The following is a 23,151-nucleotide window of genomic DNA, read 5'->3' on the forward strand; positions in this document are numbered from 1 at the left end:
GACTCATCAGAGGTCTCTGCTTATGGATTTCTTATTGATCTTCGAGAATTTATTATTAGTGGTTAGAGAAGCGCGGCCTGAATAATAGAAAAAAAATGCAATGCCTATGAATGCTGATGCTGCACCCGTAACAGTCATCAAACCATATTCTCATAAATACCTAAGCTGAATAGTTTTCATTTGTATTTAATATTAGGACCCTGTCCAGTTGGCACCATCTCCAGGAACCCATGAGGTCCCTGAACCGCACTTTGAGAACCCTAGCTATAAGCGAATGAGCAATTGTGTTTTGCATGAAAGCTGCATGGGAGTGTTTTGCACGTGAAGGAGAGAAAGTGCGGGCGTGGGTGTGTGTGCATGCAGCGGCATTGGTATAACTCTCAGATATTAGGCCCTGTCATGTTCAGTAAATAGCCATTTATCACGCATGCCTTTCTCTGCAATGGTACCCGCAAGATCCAATCCATTAGCCATATGCTGGATGTCCACTCTGTGTGTAATTGTGTGTGTGTGCACATGTGTGTATCATAATTTATTATAATGCTTAAAGAGTTGTGGCACGGATACGGTGTGTACGCATTTGAAGGAGAGACAACGAGTAAAGTTGAATAAAGAGAGCGCAAGCTGTATATTTTGCATGTTATTTACATTATAATAAATTATGAGCATGAAGGGCAGGAGGCTGGTAGTGACCACGCTTTTATAGATCCAGCATGTTTCTAATAGTGCGAGCGTGTGCGTGTGTAACAAAGCAGAAGACTGATGGATGACAAGATGGATTGATAATGACACCATATGAGACACACTATCCTTGACTTTCCTCCAGTGTTCCTCCTTTTTCACTCACTCTGGTATCCCTCTGCTTTACACTTTGCACCTGCCAGCCATAAGCTGCATTGCTACAGTTCTGCCAGTTTAGGTGTGAGCAACTCGATGAGGGGTCGCTAAAGCAGTGACAACACAATTCTTTCAACAGATAAAAAAAACCCAGTATACTCAAAACTGATCCTCTGAAGGATAAAAGCCAAACACTTGTTGAAAACGTTTGAACTTTCTGACTGTTACACCCCTGCATTGCTGGGACACCAACGCCACAACCAACAATTCAAAACAGTCCAAATATTGGAACGAATACATGCTTTTATTGCCACACCAACAAACTAACTTAAATTAACAGTTTTAAATCATAATTACCACAAAACTAGGCCTATGTGTCTAAAGGCTAGACCTAAGTTAACTTCCCACCACGTTTTAAACTGAAGTTGAAACTCACAAAACCGAGCAGGAAGGAGAGAAAGAGAAAGAGCCTCTTCAGGACTGCTGTTTTCATGGTAGTCCCTGAACGGAGACTGGCCAGCTCTGGCCAAGGAGCAGCCCTGCTTGATCACACAAGTGAGCACAATCCATAAGCTATTATCTGGGGAAAACAGAGGAGGGAGGAGAACAGACAGAGCACAGAACACAGACACATATACAACCAGGTGCTCCTGCATGTAACACTGGCTGGCTCGTGTTGTTTAATATCCTGGGAGAACCTACTTCCTATTTACCCACGTGGTCTCAGGTATGGCCTATTTTGATCAACACTGCTACAGAAGCAGGAGGTCCTCCACACCAGCAGGAACTAAGTCGGTGTTTATGCAGCGCAAGGTTTGAACCCAAGCCAACCAGTGTTGATCTCCATGCAGTTTCCATGCAGTGGAGAACACTGGGTCACTCACTAAAAGCCTTAAGTGTTGGCCAAACTAGCAAGCTGGTGTTCATCCTAGACACCAACTCTGGAAAAGTGGTTTCTGTGTGACATAGGAGAACAATGAGAGCATACAATGAGAGTAGACACCTAGGCCAATGGACTCCTAGACCCCCATAGGAGCTACCACAGAGCAGCCTGAAATGTACCAGGACAAGCACTTTCTCGTGGATGTCAGCAGCTAACCTGAACTTGGATTGCCTGGTTTGAATGCTAGCACGGTTGCGTTGTTGTAACTCACAAGAACGGAAAGTAAAGTAATATAAATCCATATAGATGGATGTTGTGTTACATAATCTGCTTCCTCCATGACAAAACCAGTGGGGAAACTCCCATAGAAGTTCTCCTCATTGCCTCCAACTTAGCAACTTCTCTCCGTGGAAGAGACTTGAAAGGACTAGGATTCATTTCCATGCAGATCCACGTCTATTGAACAGATGATATACTGTGTGAATGTTATGGCTTGTTGACATATTACATATACTGAATTGTGGACACCATGCACACACTGTCCATGCCATCATTGATTTTAAACATTATGGACCCTTTGAAGGCTTAATTTAGCCTTTACTTTCCACCTTGATACGTGAAGGGCTCACTGGTCTCCCACCCACTCAGTCAAGTCAGTTGTATTCATTGGAAGATACAGTCAAGACAGAGTTATCACTACTGGGACTGTCTCTGCAGTGGTAGACAAGAATTTTTATCTCTGCACCACCCATGCGCCCTTTTGCCTGTATTCTTTTTCCCACTTAAACAAAAAAATTGAACCCACTCATCATCCATCTCCTGTTTGTACAACATTTGTAATACCAGAAGAATGCCCTACTCATCTATATACCCATAAACACTAAACTTCATCTGTCTTCTTTTTTTCTGTCTTGGCTTCTTTTTTCTTGTCTTCGTATCAACACAGAGCACTCTCATAAGGCAAGAGAAAGCTTGTTAAAGACATCGGTGCTGAAGTTTGCTATTCTCAGTGGAGATAACAGGGATCAATTTTCACAGATCGCCTTCACAGCTTTCAGCAAGTTTAGCACATCTAGCCACGGAAAACACACACCCGCACGCACAAGGGCTTGCAAACGCACAGCGGGATGACATCCAAAAAACACTTTATCAGTCAGTCTCTCGGTCTAAAGGCCTGTGATATCATTCACGGGCTACATGTACAATACATCAGCAGAAGCAAAGGGGGATGTAAACAGTTATAAAATATTTAAAGGCTGTGTGTTTTGTCCTGCAGCACACAAACGCATGTATATGCAGTGGATCAAGTGTATTGCAGGTCCTTGTGATATAAACTATTTATCATCAGTTTAGATGATAATACCTTGGATGTGTATGCTTATGATTTATATTTTGGCAAATGCTTATTGTGTAATAACTTGATATTCATTGAAATACTCATGTTACTGTACGTGTGTATGTGTGTGCTTGCATACCTAACCAACAGTGGATCTCTGCATTGTTATGAACTCATAAAAAGGGAAACAACACAGGCACACAGGGGACAACATGTTAGTCATGCAAAAGCCCTGTAGAAACTGTTTAAATTCTGGCCAAGAGGGGACTGGCAGGAGTAAAAAATAATCACCAAACAAACATTTGCAGTTACATGATGAAAAAAGGTCTAAAAGGAAAAGTAAGTTTGTTTTTTGTCTCTTCAAAATGAGCAGATACAGTGGTCCACTACTATAAAACAATTGTCCACTGTTGGCAAGGTTTCTAAGTTATGGTGATTGCCATACCCCACCTTGCCCAGCTGATGCTCAACTCCATACTCTCAGCCTCTATTGATCTTTCCAAAGCTGTCACCCGGGGGACATCCTCTCCCTGAGGGATGACTAGCACCAATCAATCCCAACAGCGTTAGCCAACAAATAGAAGGTGACAAAATAGGGAAAAATGTGGCATTCTCTGGTGTTGTAATAATGGATTCAATTTCTTATCTATCTCTCGACTTACATCCCTCCTGTCTGGTTTCTATTTTTATCGACAGGTGACCTGCAACTGGTTGGAGAGAGGGCGGAGAACAAATGGAAAGGGAGCAGAGAGAAAGAGGATGAGAGAGAGGGAGCGGGGCCCGAGAGATTCCTCACGCACAATGGGAGTTCCTTGCTCCGCTGGCTTTTGATTTGAAAAGAATAAAGGGGACTTTGCCTAAAGAAGGCCAAAAGGATTTGACATCACTTTAATGTTTTGCCTTGTAGTAGGAATTCTCCTTTCGTCTCCGTAAGAGAAGTTATGCCGGTACTCTGAACACAGAACTTTCTCCTTTTTTTTTTTTATCCCTTTCTCCCTTCCGTTTGCCCTTACCTAGAAACACTCCACTGCCATGGAGAAGACTTACTCGCTAACTGCCCATTATGATGAGTTCCAGGAAGTGAAATACGGCGGTCGCTACAGTAGTGATATTCTCAGCAATGGTATGACTCTTCACCTGGGAGGCAGTCTGGACCGCCACGTGGGGCGGAGCCGTGGAGGGACTTGGTCAAATGGTCGAAACAAAGATGTGAGCAGCAACAGCAGCAGCGGTGGTCTCCCTCGATGGAGCCGGAGGGAGATCTGCCTCCTCTCCGCGCTGGTGTTTGCAGCGGGCATGTGCGTCATCTTGGGCAGCATGCTGGCGCTCAAGTACATTTCACTGGATGCCCAGCAGGACCCGCAGTGCCGACAGGACTGCCAACGCAAACGCTCCCTGCTGCGAGCAGCTCGCTTTGTTCAGGCCAATATTGATCCAACCATACAGCCCTGCCAGGACTTCTATTCCTTCGCCTGTGGCGGTTGGCTGAGGCGTCATGGCATCCCCGAGGACAAGCTCAGCTACGGCATCATCACCGCCATAGGAGAACACAATGAGGAGAAACTGCAGCGACTCCTGCTGGAACCGATTCGGAGGCGTGAGCCCAACTCAGCGGAGCGCAAGGTCAAGGAGTTCTATCGCTCCTGTGTCAACATCCAGGAAATTGATAAGCTCGGGTCTGACCCTATGACGGAGGTGTTGGATAGCTGTGGAGGGTGGGACCTGGCGGGGGCTCCTCCTGGTGCTGCTGGGTGGGAGAGAGAGGGCGCCCCACAGAGACTGGACTTCAACGAGCTGCTCTACAGGACGCAGGGGGTGTACAGCACTGCCGTCTTCTTCTCCCTTACTGTCAATGTGGATGATAAAAACTCCTCTAGGAACGCAATCAGGGTGAGAACTTATCGAGGGACTGTGTGTGTTTTTAAGGGTATTAGTGGGTCTGTTGATTATTCCGCAACTTTTCTTGCTGTCTAAATCTGTATATTAGACCCAAACTTTCCTCCCTCCCCTTGACTGAGGCTTGATTAGGAACTCCCTACCGTTGATTGGGTCGCACCATACCTGCAGGCACCATACCTAGAAGGCACCAGATCAAAAGCTAGTGATGTGGAAGTTAAGAATATTTTATGGTAAAGAAACATTTAATTTCAGGTTAGACAGACACATTGAGGCTATGTCTGACTTTCTGCCCTTTTTCACAAAGACAGGATAATAAACTTTTCTCGAGTAAATCTTCTCAGGTACTGCCATCTCAGTATCATCACTGGCCACTGAGTTTCAGGGATCTCCAAGATGTTCCACTGAGCTTGGAAAAACAGTCCTGTTTTAAGCTTTTCAAGACAATCAAAATGTGTTTTTTGAATGTGTAGTTTGACTAAAGATTTCCACCTGTAACACAGGAGTCGATGGTTAAGTTAGCCTGAAGTAAATATACATATCACAGATGGTTTTCAGAAAATGGTGTCAATATTAAAGTTGAGTGACATCGGATGGCCAGTATGTGAGGTTTGATTAAAGATGAATGACTGTAAGTGCTTGAATTATGTATTAAAAGTCATAAATAATTCAAATAGTTCAGCATACAGGGTGTTGAATGGTTTGTAAATGTTGGCATTATTGGGAAGTATTTAAATATTAACCAGCCCATTTGAATATGCATGTGTGGAGCGCTTAGCAACACATATAGGACTACATACCAGGAACATAATGTGATTACCTTCCCAGCTTTTGATTTGGTGTGCATATTTTGTGCAGATTGATCAAGAGGGGCTCACACTGCCTGAAAGAAGTCTTTACCTGGGACAAGACGAGGACAGCGTTAAGGTGAGCATACCTTCCTCCTACTGTCCGTCATCCCCTCCAACCTGTTTTTTCTTCCTTCCTTTCCTTATCCTTGTAGTCCACCTATTTACTTACTCTTCCCTAGTTTTTCCTCTTTCCCCTTATTTTTTATTTTCTCTTATTTGACCTTTCCCCTTCTTTTCTTTAATAACTTGCACTACTTTATATATTTCTTCCTTTATCCCTCTGAACTCTTTTTGGTTCAATCTCTCCTCCACTTACCCCTCACTCCCCTCTTTCTTCCCTCAGCCCTCTCCTCCTTCTCTCCACGCCTCCTCCCATCTGTCCTATTGAATCTCCTCGCACTTTTCCTCATCAATCCACCTGTTTTCCTCTGTCACCCGCTGTGCTTTTGTTATCCTGTTCACTTTGCCACATGTCACCGGCCATTACTGATGATGTCGCGGAAGCGCCTCCTGTCTGTTAGCGTCGATGTCACTTTGCTTCCTCAGATCCTTGCGGCGTACAAGGCCCTGATGGAGCGCTTGCTGAGCATGCTGGGAGCTCACAACGCCACGCAGAAGTCCAGGGAGATTATACAGCTGGAGACCCAACTGGCCAATGTGAGCTGACTGCGCGTTTATGTGCATGTGTGGGCGTTCATGCAGATGGGTGTGTGTGTGTCTGCAGTGTTGAGTGAAATCTCCTTCCTCTCCAGATCACTGTGTCAGAATATGATGACCAAAGAAAGGACATCAGCACCATGTATAACCGCATCACCCTCAGGCGGCTACAGCACATTGCTCCCAGTGTGAGTACTGCACACACACAGACACAGACACACACACAGCACACATACATCATTTGCAAGCATGCGTGTGTGCACATGCGTTGTGGGTAGAACGCATGTGTAGAAGCGGACGTGATGGATTAAGATTTGAACTCCAACTGAGCATTTTAAGTAGTGTGGCGAGTGTGTGAGCGTGTAGGCAGAAGGTGTGTGTGTGTGTAAGGAAGAGAGGGAGCGGTGAACCCCTCTCCCTCTCTCTCTCTCTCTCTCTATCTCTCACACACACGCACACACACATGTCTTAGTGACTCACAAAAGCTGTCCGCCCTGCAGGGGTAGAAGAGCAGATTGAGGGATGGAATGAAAGAAGTAGGTAGAGAGAACAGGAGAAAATGAGGAGACGTTGGGGGGTGTTGGAAATGACAGAGGGAGGGGAGAGGAAAGAGGGAAGGACACTGGAGACTGAGACGGAGGGAGAGCGAGAAAGAAGGAGGCAGCGCGAACGGTAGCAGAATATCCTCCCGATGGTTCATGGTCAAGGGACGGACGGATGAAGAGGGAAGCAGCGGAGATGGAAACTGGCCATGTGCTGAGAGAAAGATAAAGAGTTAGATTTTAAGTTTCTCTGCCAGAAAAGAAAAAAAAAAAACAGTGTGAACATGAGTGTGAATAAAAGGGCTGCGAGGGATGCTGACAAGAAAAAAAAGAGACACATGGGAAGAAGCTGATTAGAGGATGAACATTCAACCAGAGGACGACAGAACGCTGATAAATGGCTTCAGCGTGTAGCTTTTCCTCAGATCTTGAGTCAAATGCATGGAAACTGTGAAGCTCCTTCTCTACAGATCTATGTTCACTGTAAAAAAAAACAACAACTTTTACATGCAGCTGGGATCCTGGTGTGCAATTAAGTGACACGATTTCTAGAGATGATGGCTTTCAACGTGGATGATATAAAGCAGCCGAACAGCGTTGGCTTGAAAGCAGCGGCTGGATCCGGATCATGGTTATATTTCAAACTGCATATTGTTTCCACTACATTCGAAAGCTGACAGTAGAGAGATGAGAGGGAATGATGAGAGACAGAGATGGCTAATTGCATGCCACAAACGTCCCAAGACAGTTACAAACTGGGGGCAAAGCAGTCCGTAGTCAACACATTGTATCCCCGGACCACCGCGGTGCTCTGTGTGTATTTTTCACTATTAGTCTTTCTAGCTGTTGTGGGCCCCTGTAACCTGGCGCCACTATTTTGTCTGTGTACAGCAGCATGCAATGGGCCTGTTTGGTAACAGATCTGTCAGGGGTCTAAATAAACAGGTTGCATCTTTAGATAAACACCTAAAGCTCAATTTATAGTCCCGCGTCACTTCTACGCCATAGATACAGTGTCTCCTACACGCCATCCACTCTCTGTCTTCAGTGATTTCAGTGAAAGTAACTGTCGATCCGCATTTATTAAATTCAACCTCAACGTGAGTTGCCCAGCTCCGCTCGCCATTGTGTGAAATACAGAGTGAAGCTCAACACAGCTGACCAGTCTGAGTAGCGTTTTAGTGACGTAATTACAGAACAATGTCGACACCCCAGCACACAGATATGAATGCTTTCTCTGGTGTAACCCCCCTGTGTGGGGGTATGAACTGTGGTCACTGTGGGACAGCATCAGTAATACCCCAAACCACAAATGTTTACACTCAACTGTGTCCTTTACTGGCGAATGAGGAAGTCAGGTAAATTTGTCACAACGCTAGCTAGGGAAGAGATTAGGGTGGATGAATAGGCTGACAAAACTACAGTAGCCTTTGGTTAACTTACCTTTTCAAACTGAGAGTTAACACATTTTATTTCAATTTTCATAACCCTAATTGTTGTCCTCGCTTTTTAGCTGTTCACATGGTAAATTGTATGACTAACTGGAGTTCATTTCTCTGTCATTCCTCCTCCTACCACAGCTTCATTGGAAACGCTTGCTGGACAGAATTTTCCACGACAACTTCTCAGAAGACGAAGAGATCGTGGTGCTCGCCACCGATTACATAGAGAAAGTCTCTGACATAATCAAGACCACTTCGAAGAAGTAAGGATATGGAGAGCTGGGATTGCTGTGGGCTGAGGGTTGTGGGGCGGGTAAAGAAAGACGAAGGCACTGAAGTGTATGGAAAATCGATGAAATTAGATGCATGCATTTTTGAAGTGGTACTTTTTGAGTGTGAGTAAGCGCTTTAGTTTGTGGTTGCTTTGTGTGTGTGTTGCCTTCGCTGTAGGGCTGTCACTATGGTTCGGGCTACAACGCAGTGTCACAAGGTGTATGGATTGTTTCTGAGTGCTGCTGTGCATGTATTTGTGTACACATTTGTGTGTGTGTGTTTGAGGTGAGTCACTGTTGGGTGAACTTCCAGTTCTAGTGCTGCTGATTATTATTGATCTACACCCACACCTTTCTACCTCCTGCAGACTCAGACAGACACACATGGATGGACACACACGCACGCACAGACACACACTTTCTTTCCCCTTCTTCTTCTTGACAGACTCCAGGGGAGGCCTTAGAGGGCTGCTGCACGTCAGGATGTGTGTTACAGCCACTGACAGCTCGCCAATAGTCACTGTGCTCTACACAAATACACAACAGCTCTCAGCCCTTGTGCACGACTGACTGGCTGCATGAGTGGCGGGTGGATTGCTTGCTTGTCATTTATGTCTGTCTATCCATGTCAGTCTAGCAGTGTAACCTATTCAGTTTTTTTCCCCCGCTAATTTCATGACTCAGTCGGTAGCGGTACAGCTATGACATTTAGTGTTTATAATTTTATTGCGTCATCTCACCATTTCAGGTTTACCAATTTACCAAACTGAATCCTGAAACCTCTGATTGATTTTGTTCAAGTCTGGGGGTATTACACTGGTGTAATATTGATCCATCATACACATGGTGTGTAATCAATCAATCTAACTGCTACAAATCCACTTTATCAGACGTCATGACAAGGCGTGACCAAATTCTGGGTTTCTCAGAACAAGGATGTGTTATTTGTGAATCTCAGAAAGTAAATGAAAAAGCAACAGGGACTATGGTGGACATTGTGGGATTGTGTTTGTTTTCCATAGAGAGCTCTCAGTCAAAGTCATTTTTGATTACTTGATGGGAGTGAGAAATTAGGTTTTTTGTTGCTCTGTATGGGCTCAACATGAGTCAGTGTCGGTTCTCAGAATGAAGTCCGCATTTCCCAGAAATCCCACGTGTATATTCATTAAGCCTGACATTGTACGCACTTACTCATAGATGTTTTATTTCACATTCCCAAATTGGTAGCAACTGATGTAACCTGCCAACATCATCTTCAATCCACACTGAGGCTGTGGTACTTGTAATCATCCTCCGGGCCCTTTTGTGCCGATAGACTATTTATCACAGATGTAGCTAGTGGAAAATAGTCCTGAATCTGCATGACACGGACATATGACATGTCAGAGGTGTTGCAATTGCATATAACATGAGTTCAAAATAAGGAGAGGCATTTCATGAATCCCATAGGTTTACTTGCTAAATGTAAAGAGATGAGAAACAAATGAAAGACGAAGGAACGAAGGGAAATACACTAGAAAGAAACTGGGGCCAACTCACAAGGGCAAACTTTCAATATGGCTTCAGTCAGTCATCAGTCAGACCTCAGATATCAGTCTTAATTTATCTGGTGCTGTCACAGATGTGGAGGAAGGACCCAAATGCAGTACACACAGTCAGGAAAGGCAGGATGAACAACTCAAAGTCAAATGAACGATGCCTTACAAAAATAATGAACAAAAGATGCTGCAGAGGTGAGCAGGTCCAAAACACAAATCCAACAAAGGATGTAATCCAATCAAAAGAGAAACAGGGTAATCCACAAAGGGAAACTAAAACCACAGTACACAAAATCTGGGAAAACAGGCAGGAATAACTGCACAGCAAGCAGGTAACTCAACAGAGGACTTGACGGGGAGAAAGACGGGACTGTATATACACACAGATGAAACTAAGCACACAATCACAGTAGGGAAAACACAAGTCCACTGATAAGTGTATGGAACACTTATCTCCCCTTTAGAAACCGGCAAAAGCACATACACACATGTAAACACCAATAAACAACGCTTCCAAATGGCCGTGAAACCACCTAATCTGGCAAAACTATACTTGGTATTCATGAACCCCCGGAGATGAAACGAGAAGACGGAAGCAACGTGACTAGAAATGACAATAAAATGCGTCTCAGATGATTTGTTATTTTTTCTGTTCATTCAGCTTAGGCGCTCAAGTTTTTATATTAGATTTGAGAAATGATCAGGTTTGTGTGCATGTACACCGAACAGCCATAACATTATGACCACTGACAGGAGAAGTGAATAACACTGACCATCTTGTGACAATACAATGTTCTGCTGAGAAACGTTTGGACCTGGCATTCATGTGGATGTTACTTAGACATGTACCACCCACCTAGACCAGACCAGGCACCCCCACCCCCATAGCAATGACACTCCTTGATGGCAGCAGCCATCCCCAGCAGGATGCAGCCTGACACAGACACACACACAAATGGTTTAGGAACAACTAAAAAACACATGAAAAACAGCACAAGGTGTTGACCTGGCCTCCAAATTCACTAGATCCCAACACACAAGGGAGGTCTACACAATATTAGGAAGGTGGTCATAATTTCATGCCTGATCAGTGTATTGTACAATAACAGGATTATGAAAAACAAAGAACTTACCTTGAGTTTGTCCTCTACAGTGTTATATACCGTAGCTAAATAGAGGGACGGCAACATCCCAGGGGAAAGCCTGTGTTGCCGGATGGCAGTGTCAGTGCTGAACGTTGCTGATTAATTGGTACATGGAACAGTAGCATGGAGATACAGAGGAAATTGTATGAATTTCTGTAATAGATGGTCTGATGACAAACAGTCAGTGATTCCATTAAAACAGACCTTTTATGAAACTCAGTCATTTTAGGAAAGGTGGCAGCCCATAAAATGCCTGAGCTAATATAGATGTTTTTCATCAGCTATCGCTTTTTACAAATTGTTTTACTTATATTATCTCCTGCTTTCACTTCCTTGTTATCAGTTATTTTTCACTCCAAAACCCTTGAGTATTTTCTACTACTTACTTTTGTCAGCCACAACAAAAGATGATATCTTGTTGCAGTGATTTCACCCAACTCCCATCAGTGTAAACATCTCTCCCATATTCAATTTTCTTTTCCTTCCTTATTTTTTCAAATAGGTTTTTCCCTCACCTGTTTTATTTGGTCTACTGGTGCTCTTCCTTGTTCCTGAATTGTAGTCTTTAATAACCACACTCCAGCACACATACACACTGAATAAGGCATTAAGGGATTCCTAATCCCCTTTGCAAAAATATGGTTACCATCGCCGCTGTCACATCCATTAGCCCCGGTTCACTTCTCCCCAGGTTGCAGGAGCCAAGTTTGATTCTCCGTCTCTTCCCTTGTTGTTTACCAATCTTCTCTTTCAGGTGTACATCCATCCATCCCCCCTGATGGCTTTAGTAATAGATTCTACACAATGTTTCAGTCGCCCCCTCTTTCTCTCTTTTGTTCGCTGCACCACTGTCTGTCTGACATCCTGTGCTTTTTTCCCTTTTATCACTCGTTCACTCAGTCAGCTATCACATTTGACAGATATGGGCATCGGTGTGGAGCAACACGCACTTTATACTTAGAAAATTCAATAAATATCTTGGCACACCAGCTCATCCTCTGGTTAAAATGGCTGGCATTCAGCAACACTGTGTTATAATTATTTGTTGAAAATTAAACGTGTTAAACACTGCGGCCTAACACTCTAAGCACCCCAGTTATTCAAATTATTTTTTCAAATTGTACTGTTATGCATGTTTATGACCGGAAAATCAGGGAAGCATGTTTACGCCAGGAAAAGAAAAAAGTAATGGGTAATTACGAATTATCTGAAGCTACATTACTGACCGATTAAATGTCATTTATTAAATATGCTACTCATTAGATTGTGAATGACTTACTAGTCAGTATTTTTTTAATGCCTAGATACTCGTCACTACTGTATCTAAAGGTTTTGCATTTCACATTTACTGAGTTGGGGGCTTGGCCTCAGAAACCTGCCCCAGGAATAAGTACCTTAAGAGCGACGCTGTCCGAACTACCCACACATGGAACTTGCACATAACAGTAGGAAAATCCCACAACAGCCAAGTCTGAGTTACTCAACAGACTGCCCCACATGGGAAACCTTTCTCAGATGTTGACTTCATAAAAGAGTGTCCCACTAAAGTTGTAGGATTAATGTGACTGAAAAAAAGGCAGACAGAAACACAGTCATGCGTCGAGTTGAAGACATGTCGAATGCATGTGATTAGAGCACAGATTCCATAGCTTACTTAGAGTTAGAAAAAAGCAGATTGAGAACTAGAACGACCAACAGCAATCTCAGCGATGTCCTCCGCATTTCAACCACCAAACTTACTCCTGTCCTGCCAACCATGCTTCAAAGCATCACTTTTCCCACTGAGTACAACACTGTTACAAGTAATATATTGTACAGTATGCAGATGTCAATAAGTCCAGTTACTTATTTAAATAACAAGCTTGAAATATACACATTTTCCCTTTGATCTGCATTTACATTAGAGGAACCCATGTCTCTGATAGTACTGCGATAGTACTTTCTAACCTTATGGGCCAGGTGATTGTTGTTTTTTCACACTGAGCCACCTAAGTTGTCCTCAAATATTGAAAAAGGCAGGCATTTTGGGAAAATAATTTGCACGTGATTGGATAAACCTTCTGCATATCACCACTGACCACATGCTCATTTCAGCACTCAAATAAATCACACCATCCACAGACTGTCGTCACTTCTTAAACACAGCCATAGCTACCAGTAGTTGTTGGACAACTGTTATTTGGCCACAAGTGCCTAACTTGTGATTTTGCTAATGTCTTGAGAACGCAGCTGCTTGGCAAGGTACGCATACAGGTGAAGGTTCAGGAACTTTTCGGATGGGTTTTCAGTGCTTAACATCAAAGATTGGTCAAATATACCAGAGTGTTCCCCTTTGTTTTAGGGTTTAAAGCCTAAAAACAAGTTTATTTAATTTTCTGAAAGATGGACTTGTGAAGTGTTTTTGCAGAAGGAGACATCCAGTGGGAACCTGAGACAGCCCTGTGCAATGAGAAGATTTACCTTTAATATAAGTTGTGATCGCAACCAATTTGTGTTGTCGCGTACAACAGTTATGTAGTAAAACGGCCATTAGTCCAGAAAAACTTAGTGATGCTTCAGTTCCTTGGAGAGTTTCTGAATATTAGGCACCAAGAGGCGTTGGTCCTTAGTAATGATGAAGCCCCCAAAACACTGGATCCTATTATTCCAGTAATGGAAATCAGTTGCATATTTTGCCAAATACTACACCACGTCTCAAGGATGTCTGTCTCAGGTTAATCTGAAATAACCTCGAGGATTGTAAGGGTTATTTTCTAAAGACTTCTTCAGAGCCACTGAGGCCAAGAATGCATAAACATAATTGTGACACCATGGCTTTGAAAGTCAACCTTTTTACCTTTTCTATCATTTTATACTGTCCTGAATTTGTTTTTGCAGTTCTTAGTATTTCTTTCACTTAGCTCCTGGCAGGTTCAGGTTTCCATAAAATAATAGTGGTAAGAACCTGAACTTGTAAGACTTGCCCTCTCCCTGACTCTGTCTCAAACCGCCTGACTCTATTTCTTTCTCTGTCATCCTCTCCTCACCAAACTCTTTACTGTCCAATCCTCTGCTCCCCCAGCTTTTCCCATCTGCCTCCCTCTTTTTCTCCTCTCTCTCAGTGCATCTCTTTCTCAACTTTGCCTGAGAACCATCCCTTCCCCTAATTCTGTTTCAGTCCCCCAACACCTCTCCGGCCTCCCTTCTCTCCACCTGCACCTCGTCCATTGTTCCCTGTCATCTGTCCCCGTCACTTCTCCCCCTCCTGTCATCCTCCCCCTTCGTCTTTGTTGCCAATCTTTCTCTCTCTCATTTTTTTCATTCTCCATCTTCCTCCCACCTCCAGTCCAGCTCCAGGTTCTGTCTCCTAGGAACTTTATTATTGGGGTTTAAACAAAGGTTTGCATTGCTAGTTCACCCACACAGCCATACACATACACAAGAATATAGCCGTTCCCTTTCCTGAGGAGTGTTGCTCATTAGCATAGCTTACGAGGACTTGTTTAATAAGCTCCATTTCCTCACGTCAAGGGGTCTATCCAGTCCTGCCTGTTATTCACCAGTCGCACAGCTTGATGCAGGCAAAAACACACATGCACGCAAATAATAAAATACAGACAAAGGGAAGCCTACTTCAGCAAATCTGAACTTGAACATTTTTCTTCCACTGCTATATACCCCAACAGATACCAGCCACAACATTAAAACTACTGAAAGGAGAGGTAAATAACATTGACCATCTTGTAACAATTCAATGTTCTGCTGGGAAACTTTTGGACCTGGCATTCATGTGGATGTTACTTAGACATGTACCTCCCACCTAGACCAGACCAGACACCCCCACCCCATAGCAATGACACTCCTTGATCCCCAGCAGGATGCAGCCTGACACAGGTACACACACAAAAACAGTTTAGAAACAACTAAAAAAAACATGAAAAACAGCACAAGGTGTTGACCTGGCCTCCAAATTCTCTAGATCCCAAACTGATCAAGTATCTGTGGGATTATCCACAGAGGCCCCTCTCCTCAACCCATAGGACCCAAAGGCCCCCACTAACAACATTCAGTTTCCAGACACCACAGGAAACCCTCAACTGTGAACTCTCAACAGGGCTAACCTCCTGATGTTTAGCAGGTACAATGTTGATATGTTCCCTGTCTTCAGTTTTAGAATGCTGCAGATGAGGCGCTTGGGAATGCTATTAGTCACACACGTACTAATTTATAAATCAAAATGTTGTATAGTTTAAAAATGATGACAATTTTAGTGCAATAGAACATCTGATCTGATGATGTACGTAGAGGAAACACAGAGGAAACCAAAGTGCTTAGCATTCAACCTCGGGGGAATACAAATGTCTGTACCTATTACATGACAATATGCCGCATATTTGTGGAGATATTTCACTCAAAACTGCAAATGTCAACCTCATGGTGGCCCGTAGGACTGCAGATGTCGAGATATGTTGTTAAGCCACAGTGATACTCCTGCTGGGGGAGCCAAATGTAAAGTTTATGCAGGAATCATAAATATTTGCACCAAAGTTGTTCCATCTCATCCAATAGCGTGTACACACATATATATATATATATATTCTACTTGAGTAAAATTTTTGACCAGCTGGAGGCACCAAATGTGAAGTCAGGATATCACTAAAGTCATTAGTATTCATATGCAGGGGACTGTGACTATCTGCAGAAAATGTCATGGCCATCCATACTTGCTGAGATATTTAAGCTATTTGGACCAAAATGGTGAACACGGCCATCCCTACAGTTGCGCTTTTACAAGCATCTAAAAATAAGATAACATAATGGTAACTAAAGTAGAATTAACTGCAACCAAAGCAAGCATCCATATGTGACTGTTCTAAATCAGTTACAGTCTTCTTAAATGCATCTCCTTCTCCTCTGAAAGCACAATCTGAACTTCTTCACAATGTCTTAGATTATGTTCTTTCTTTCTGTGGTTAGCGGATATTTTCCACAGTACAATTGCATATGCAAAAGACTGTGATTTGGCTAAAAAAAAAAAAAAGCATGCAGAAGTGCACATCTGAGATATCTGTCATATCTACTGGAAATATGAGTCCAGTTAACACACACAAACACGGACAAAGTGTGATTGTTTGGCTTCATGCTGTAGGAGTCAGGGGTCATGGCAGAGGTGTTGGCCCGTTGTATGATTGTCCAGCAGAGCAGATGGAGGGGAGGTTTTGCTCCTCTCAAGGCCACTAATGGACCTCAAGAACTCATGTGTATTCAGCTGGAGTCTGTCACTCACTCTCTCTCTCTCTCTTATACACACACACACACAGTCCATGAATACATTTAAAGATATAAGGTAGTTGAAGAGGTTGCTACAGGCTGACATTCATGTGAGGAAGTTTGGATTCTCGTTAAAGTGGACGAGCAGTGTGAAGATGCACTCTGAGAGGTGAAAAGGTGACAGGCATGTAAGAGGAAGACACAGACGGGTGCTTCGTCTGGCTGCTGGATGGCTGGTTAAAAATAAATGAAGCGTCCTTCCTACTATTGTACTGCACCACTTTACTTTGTTCCTTCCAAACTTCCTTCCTGCTTTCCCTCTCTCACACACCATTTCGTCCACCTCTTTCTCTTCATCCTTCCTTCCCTCTTTTTCCTTCCTATCCGTGCTCATGCTCCTCTTGTCCTTTGACAAACCCACCATTTACCCTTTCACCCTCCCTGTCCTTCACAGTGGTTTCAGGTCACTACTGACAATCTGAGCTGTTTATTTTTTTTTCTCCATCCGTTTCCCGATCACTCGACCACTCTATCTTTATAGGCACCTATTGACAAAGTCCTGTTCATCCCTCCCGCGTTCACACATTGATGGCTTTGCATCGTACAAATGTACTGACAAAAGCAGTCACACCTCCATGTCTTCTCATCCTTCACTTCATCTTTCTTTTCTTTTCCTTCCTCCCTCCACTCTGTGTGTGTGTGTGTGGTGACTGCAGCCAATCCCATTAGCCAGATGAGCAGACCTCCAATGAAGGGGAAAGCATAATGACAACACTAGCATCTCTCTCACACATCCCCCTCCCCACCCTCGCTGCTGCAGCTCCCTCTCTCACCGGCTGCTCCCCCAGTTCATCCGTCACTCTCGAGTGTGTAATTTTTGTGTTTATTTAGGTGGCGTTTAAGCGCACATTGTGAGTGTTCATGATTAATCCAAGAGAAACACACGCAGCTGACGGTTCGCTCCCTGCTGGGTCCACCGCCTTTAAATATACCCACTCAATGTAGCTGTGAAGCATTTTCAGAGGAAGCGGTTCACCAAACAGTATATGTCACAGTGCTACAGCTTTCAGTAGTTTAGGTGGGATTCCCAGCAGGGCCGTCAGAGATTAAAATATGTGCAGTCAAGCCACTATAAGGCACTTTGGATAAAAGTCTCAGCCAAAAAAGCATAAATGCATGCGGTTTTCTGTCTCCGTGGTGTCTGGGTTTGCAGCGCGAATGGCGCGTAACACACAAAACGATCAAATCCAGACACTTCACCCGACTGCCATTCAAAAATTACAGCGCACCTCTAGTGAAGTCTGGAATAGAGGCGGCCCTCCCTCCTCTATTACCTACAGGGTCATTACCTGCGGTAATGTGTTGATGCACTGCACGAGGACAGTGTCTCTTTCATCTCCCTAACTAGCTCCATTAAAATCCATTCAGCTAATGAGCCTTCACTCAGTCTTGCAGTGATTAAGACTTACCACCTGATCTGTACAGAGCTCTCACACAGACTGCTTTCATTTAGCGCTGCGCTGATGCCATTACCGCACAAAGTGACACGTACACATTTGACCACATTAGTTTTGACACTGTAAGGACATTTTAAGGAAAGTTTTGATCATTTAGATTAGCATTTCATGGTGGGTTGTACTTTGAATCCACAACATTTCACGACTATTTTAATTTACCAAGTCTTTAACCATATAAGATTTAAGCTCCAAAACATATAAGAGCATAAATTGTAATATAAAACAACACCTTAACCATAAGGTTACTTATTAACGCCCTTAATTAACACTGATCGTAACAAGCTGTATCTATTCCTCCCAGAATCAGATTGACATACAGGTGTGAAATCACCTTAACACAGTATTCATACGACAAACTGGTTTCCTCCTTCCATCAATCATATCACAAATAGTTTTACCTGAGTAGATTGGTGAATTTGCACTTACTTTTAGTCATGTGATTGCTGTATTTGTAATTTGATTCAGTAAAGGAGCTGAGTATCTCTTCCAGCCATGGGGATATCAATGCCTAGCTAGCAGACAGAAGACACAACATGTAAATGGTCTTGTATTTATACAACCCCTTTCAACCTAGTGGTGCTCAAGCACTTTACAGTCACAGTGATACACCTACCCTGTCATTCACACAATCGCACACACATTCACAAATCAGCACCAAGCTCTGGGAGCAACTCAGGGTTTAGTGTCTTGTCCAAGGACACTTCGACGTGTTGTCCGTGTACCGGGGATCCGACCGCTAACTTTCTTCGTGGACACACGTGCTCTGCTTATTGAGCCAGAGCTGCCTTGTTACGGAGTTACTAAGTTTCTTCTATTTCTGCATCGCAGCAAATTTTCATTTAATCCACAACTAATAAATAAAATACTGTTATTCCAAATAATACTATATGCAAGGATCAATAAACTACTGGGCCCACTAATCCTAAACTGCAACCATTCATCCAACCAAACTGCAACTTTCTGCAACCATCCATATTAGTCTTATTTAATCAGATATCATTATTCAAGGCTTTCCAAACTTCTATAATCATCTAAAGCTGAATGATTGCAAGTATTTGCTCATTATAAAAATTTAAACTACTTCAGTTTTAAGTGTTTTAAATGACCAACGCTTTCTCAATTTCAGGTTATCAACATTTTGATTATCTAACACTGTCCTCAGCAGTGTGGTTATGAAAAAATTAAGTGGTGTTGTGAGTGTGGTTTTCTCCAACGCTGGTGGACCACCCGCTTCTTGCTCTGAGAGATCCGTCATTACTTTTCCTCAAAGATGCCTGAAGTAAAACATGCTCTCTCCCACACATACAGCAGAGAAGTAGTAGTTAACCATTATCATACAGATGATTTCCACACATGTAGCTGCACTTTTAGGCACACACTCACGTGGACACAGTCAAAATGTAAGCTCACAACCGGTTGCCGTGTGACGGAGCAAACAAATACTGTGCGACCAAAGCAGCTAATGAAGCGAAGCAGCCACACCTGTAACACATGTTGATTAGCTGCTACCACCTGAGTCTCTCATTCATTTCGTTTCCCTCCCTCCACCTCCCGCCTTCCTCTCCCTTTTCCCGTCAATTAAATTCACTTCACAAGTGCTTTGTTGGCCGGACCTCGGGGTGCCGTTGCCAAGGCGCTTCTGATTTAATATCTGTCATGCATAGGGAAAATTATTTTGAAAAAAAATAAATAAAAAATACGCAGTGGAAAACAACAACAACATGCCTTGAGGTTTGCATGGAGCCTCACAGTAGGAGAAGCGGGCATTTGTCCCCACAGGGCAGATTAAGATGTGCGCACCCGGTGGGGGCAGGAGGACACGCCAGCACTCCATCGTCTGGGGGAGAAGACACAGCTTGAATACATAAATGAATGATGCATTTTCTATCCTCCCGCTCGACATTTTCCTCACCCCTCTGCTGGCCCTCCGCTGTGAGCCAGTCTGGATTGGAGGGAGCTGTTCTTTAACTGTTGGGGCCTCTTGACTCCTCACTGTTCGCTCTCAATCACTGTCTCCCTCTTGTTTTCTCTCTGACTTTTCTGACTCTTAAGGGGCTTAGAGGGCAGAAGGAGAAACAGCCCTCTGGACCAGATGGGACAAGATTACAGTTAGACACAGAAGAAGACACTTTAGGAAGGCAGCAAAATAGGAAGTGTGCTGGAAAACTGAGCTTATATTGATGCAATGCTGTGCAGTATTTGGGAGCAAGAACGACACATTCATTCATAAAAGATAAAAATGCATTTGTTGTGTTCAGAACAATGAGAGCTTCATGCCATGAGTTCAATCATCAGGCACCACGGTAACTATTTCATCCTCCACCAGAATTTTAAACCCTCCAAATGAAGATACAGCGTCACTTTCAGCAGTCCTACATTCACATCATGACAAAAACCTTCTTCTCTGGTGATTTAATTAGTCCTCAGAGAAAGTGAGAGGGAACCATAATAGCTCTGAAGTCTCAAATGCAAAGTTTCTTTTCATAGGTGAATCCAACAAAGCGACTATTTACCTCATGTCTCCTCTGTCCTAGGGTTCTCCATAACTACATGCTGTGGCGCATTGTGGCAGCGCTAAGTGAGCACCTGTCCACCGCCTTCCGCAGCACCATCCACGAGTTTTCGCGGGAGATTGATGGCACCGAGCAGCAGCTGGAGCTGGGCAGGCTCTGCCTCACGCAGGCCAACAAACACTTTGGCATGGCCCTGGGAGCCCTGTTCGTCCAGCAACACTTCTCCTCACAGAGCAAGGCCAAGGTCTGAATATTGGTGGAGGTCGAGGGACGTATGTGAAATGAATGGATGGATGAACTGTTTTAATTTCGCCCCACTTTCAGAAGGAATGAGCCTCCTCCTTCCAGTTTAGTAGGCATTAAATCTGTAGTAAACTCTATAAACACTCAGACATAAAAACTCAATTACAAAGTGGTAGTAAAGTACAAAAGGTTTGCATGGCTACTAACGTAGGGGTCGAGTGCAGCTGAATCTGATGAGTGCCAAATTTGACACTCAACCACTGCCCAGGACACAAAGCGTTGTCTTTTTCCTTTCTTTCAATTATCCCCGACTGCTGTCTCACCAGGCTTAAGTCATACATTAAATGATGTCTAGCTGTGGCTTAATTCTGTTCTAAGCTCATTTCTTTAAGCGGGTTTTGATTATAGCATAATGTGTTCACACTGGGAAAGTGACAAAATTAAGTGCAAAGGAAAAGTAAGCTTGCATACAACAAAATGAGTTTGATGAGGGTGCTGTTGATGAAAATCATTCCTCAGTAACTTAATGTACAATGGAGGTAAAGATGCTACTTCCAGCAGGAAAATTTACAAAAGCAACTACGTGTTTAACAGCTACAAGCAGATCAAAGATCAAGTACAACATAAAACTAATTTCTTTGACATATTTCAGTGGTTATTAGGCGTTTACTGTCTCACACTGAGATCTGTTAGAAAATGAAAAGTAAAGAGTTGGAAAAGCTAAATTCTATGATCCATCTATCGATCATTTTTATTATCCAAAATAAGAAATCATATCTTAAAAGACAACAGTTAAGTGAAGATGCAAATATGGTTGGGTTCAATGCTTACGAATCTCCTTGTTCATTAGAGGAGTGCAGTTGTCCTCTCACAATTTGTGCTATGTTTCACTGGAACGTAGGAGGATTTGACTTCTTAATTAAAATAGTATTTACCTGTAGCACATGAGAAAAATGCTAACAATTTATCTGTAATTACCTTTGGCTATATATATATATATATATATATAAAATGTTTTGACTGGAATGTCGCTAATGTGAAACTCCACAAAACTGATGTTGGCTTTTAATTAAATGTCTAAGATTGGACGTGAAAACATATTTCCTACATTCTCCAGAGTTGTGGTTTACAAAAAATAAAAGAAGATGTAATTTAATTTCTTCTCTAAGAGCAGTGTGCAGCTGTGTATTATCACACTGTCGGGCGATTTGATTTCTGAGCTATGATCTGGTGATCCCATCAATCGGAACAGTCTCTAATTCCTACCTCTCATTCCCAGACTTTTGTTTCTGTTTAGCTCTCTGCTTAGGTCAGTCACTTCTAATCCCCCTCACCACTTCTCTCCTCTGGTCCCTTTCACTTTCACCTTAATCCTCTCCCATATGTATTCATGTCTCAGTCTGATGTCCATTCTCAGACATGGGGATATGGTTTCCAATGGGATTCCTAACCTCTGTAACCCCATGCTCTATCTCAAAGCCCTTCATCATCTCCCTTTCACCTTCTTCCTCTTATACTCTCAGTGTCCACCCTACACGCTTCATCATACATTGGGCCATTTTTAGTCTTCTCCTGCAAACTTTTAAATCTCTGTCAAAGCCTGGGCCTCTAAAGCATGATGCAAGTTTGCTGTTTGGTTGCTAATGTACTGTACCTTTAAATGTAAGTTCCCAAGCACCTAAAGTTTAATTTAAGATTCTAATATGATACTTGCTTCAAACTACTATAACCTTCCTGATTAATGAAAGATTGGCCAGCCTACATGTTTTTTTCAGTGGGTGCTAGTCCCATGCCACCATCTACAGTATCTGTCTTCTGTGTAGTGTATGTAAAGTGCAGATGAGAGAGGAGGCCTTGAGCGGCGTTCCTGAATTTTTGGCATTGCCCACGTGCACATTGATCATTTCACATTGTTCGCCTGTTCGATCTTGGCATGGCCACACAGGTTGTAGATCTCATTATCAAAACAAGAGGTACCGGACCTGAAGCCGGTGGCGATGTGTCTAGCCTTGACTGACTCATGGAGGCTGCTTACCTCAGCACGAACAGGAATTAATGAGTCTCAGGAGCTGTGCTGAGAGACAAGAGACAGGGAGGGAAAGACGAGCTTTCTTGTTATCCTGAATTACCAATGTAGGGAGAAGTGAAGGACACAACATGTCACTGTGTGTTTCAGGGGTAGTAGATTGGTAGATTGAGAAAGCGCAAACTATAATTGCTTCAAGGTTA

The 23,151-nt window shown here is 43.2% G+C and overlaps 1 protein-coding gene across 1 annotated transcript in view; it reads left to right on the forward strand.

The window, feature by feature from the left end:
* Positions 1 to 4,088: 4,088 nt before the first annotated feature.
* ecel1 (endothelin converting enzyme-like 1) overlaps positions 4,089 to 23,151 on the forward strand; it is a gene marked incomplete at its 5' end in the record, with an annotated part of 35,996 nt that continues 16,933 nt past the window's right edge. The window contains 6 exons of the mRNA XM_084559574.1: positions 4,089 to 4,946; positions 5,811 to 5,879; positions 6,350 to 6,460; positions 6,556 to 6,648; positions 8,583 to 8,707; positions 20,701 to 20,923. Coding sequence (XP_084415700.1) covers positions 4,089 to 4,946; positions 5,811 to 5,879; positions 6,350 to 6,460; positions 6,556 to 6,648; positions 8,583 to 8,707; positions 20,701 to 20,923 — 1,479 coding nt within the window. The remainder of the gene's footprint in view (positions 4,947 to 5,810; positions 5,880 to 6,349; positions 6,461 to 6,555; positions 6,649 to 8,582; positions 8,708 to 20,700; positions 20,924 to 23,151) is intronic.

The sequence above is a fragment of the Chelon labrosus genome (assembly GCF_963514085.1).
Source record: "Chelon labrosus genome assembly, chromosome: 13".
Taxonomy (NCBI): domain Eukaryota; kingdom Metazoa; phylum Chordata; class Actinopteri; order Mugiliformes; family Mugilidae; genus Chelon; species Chelon labrosus.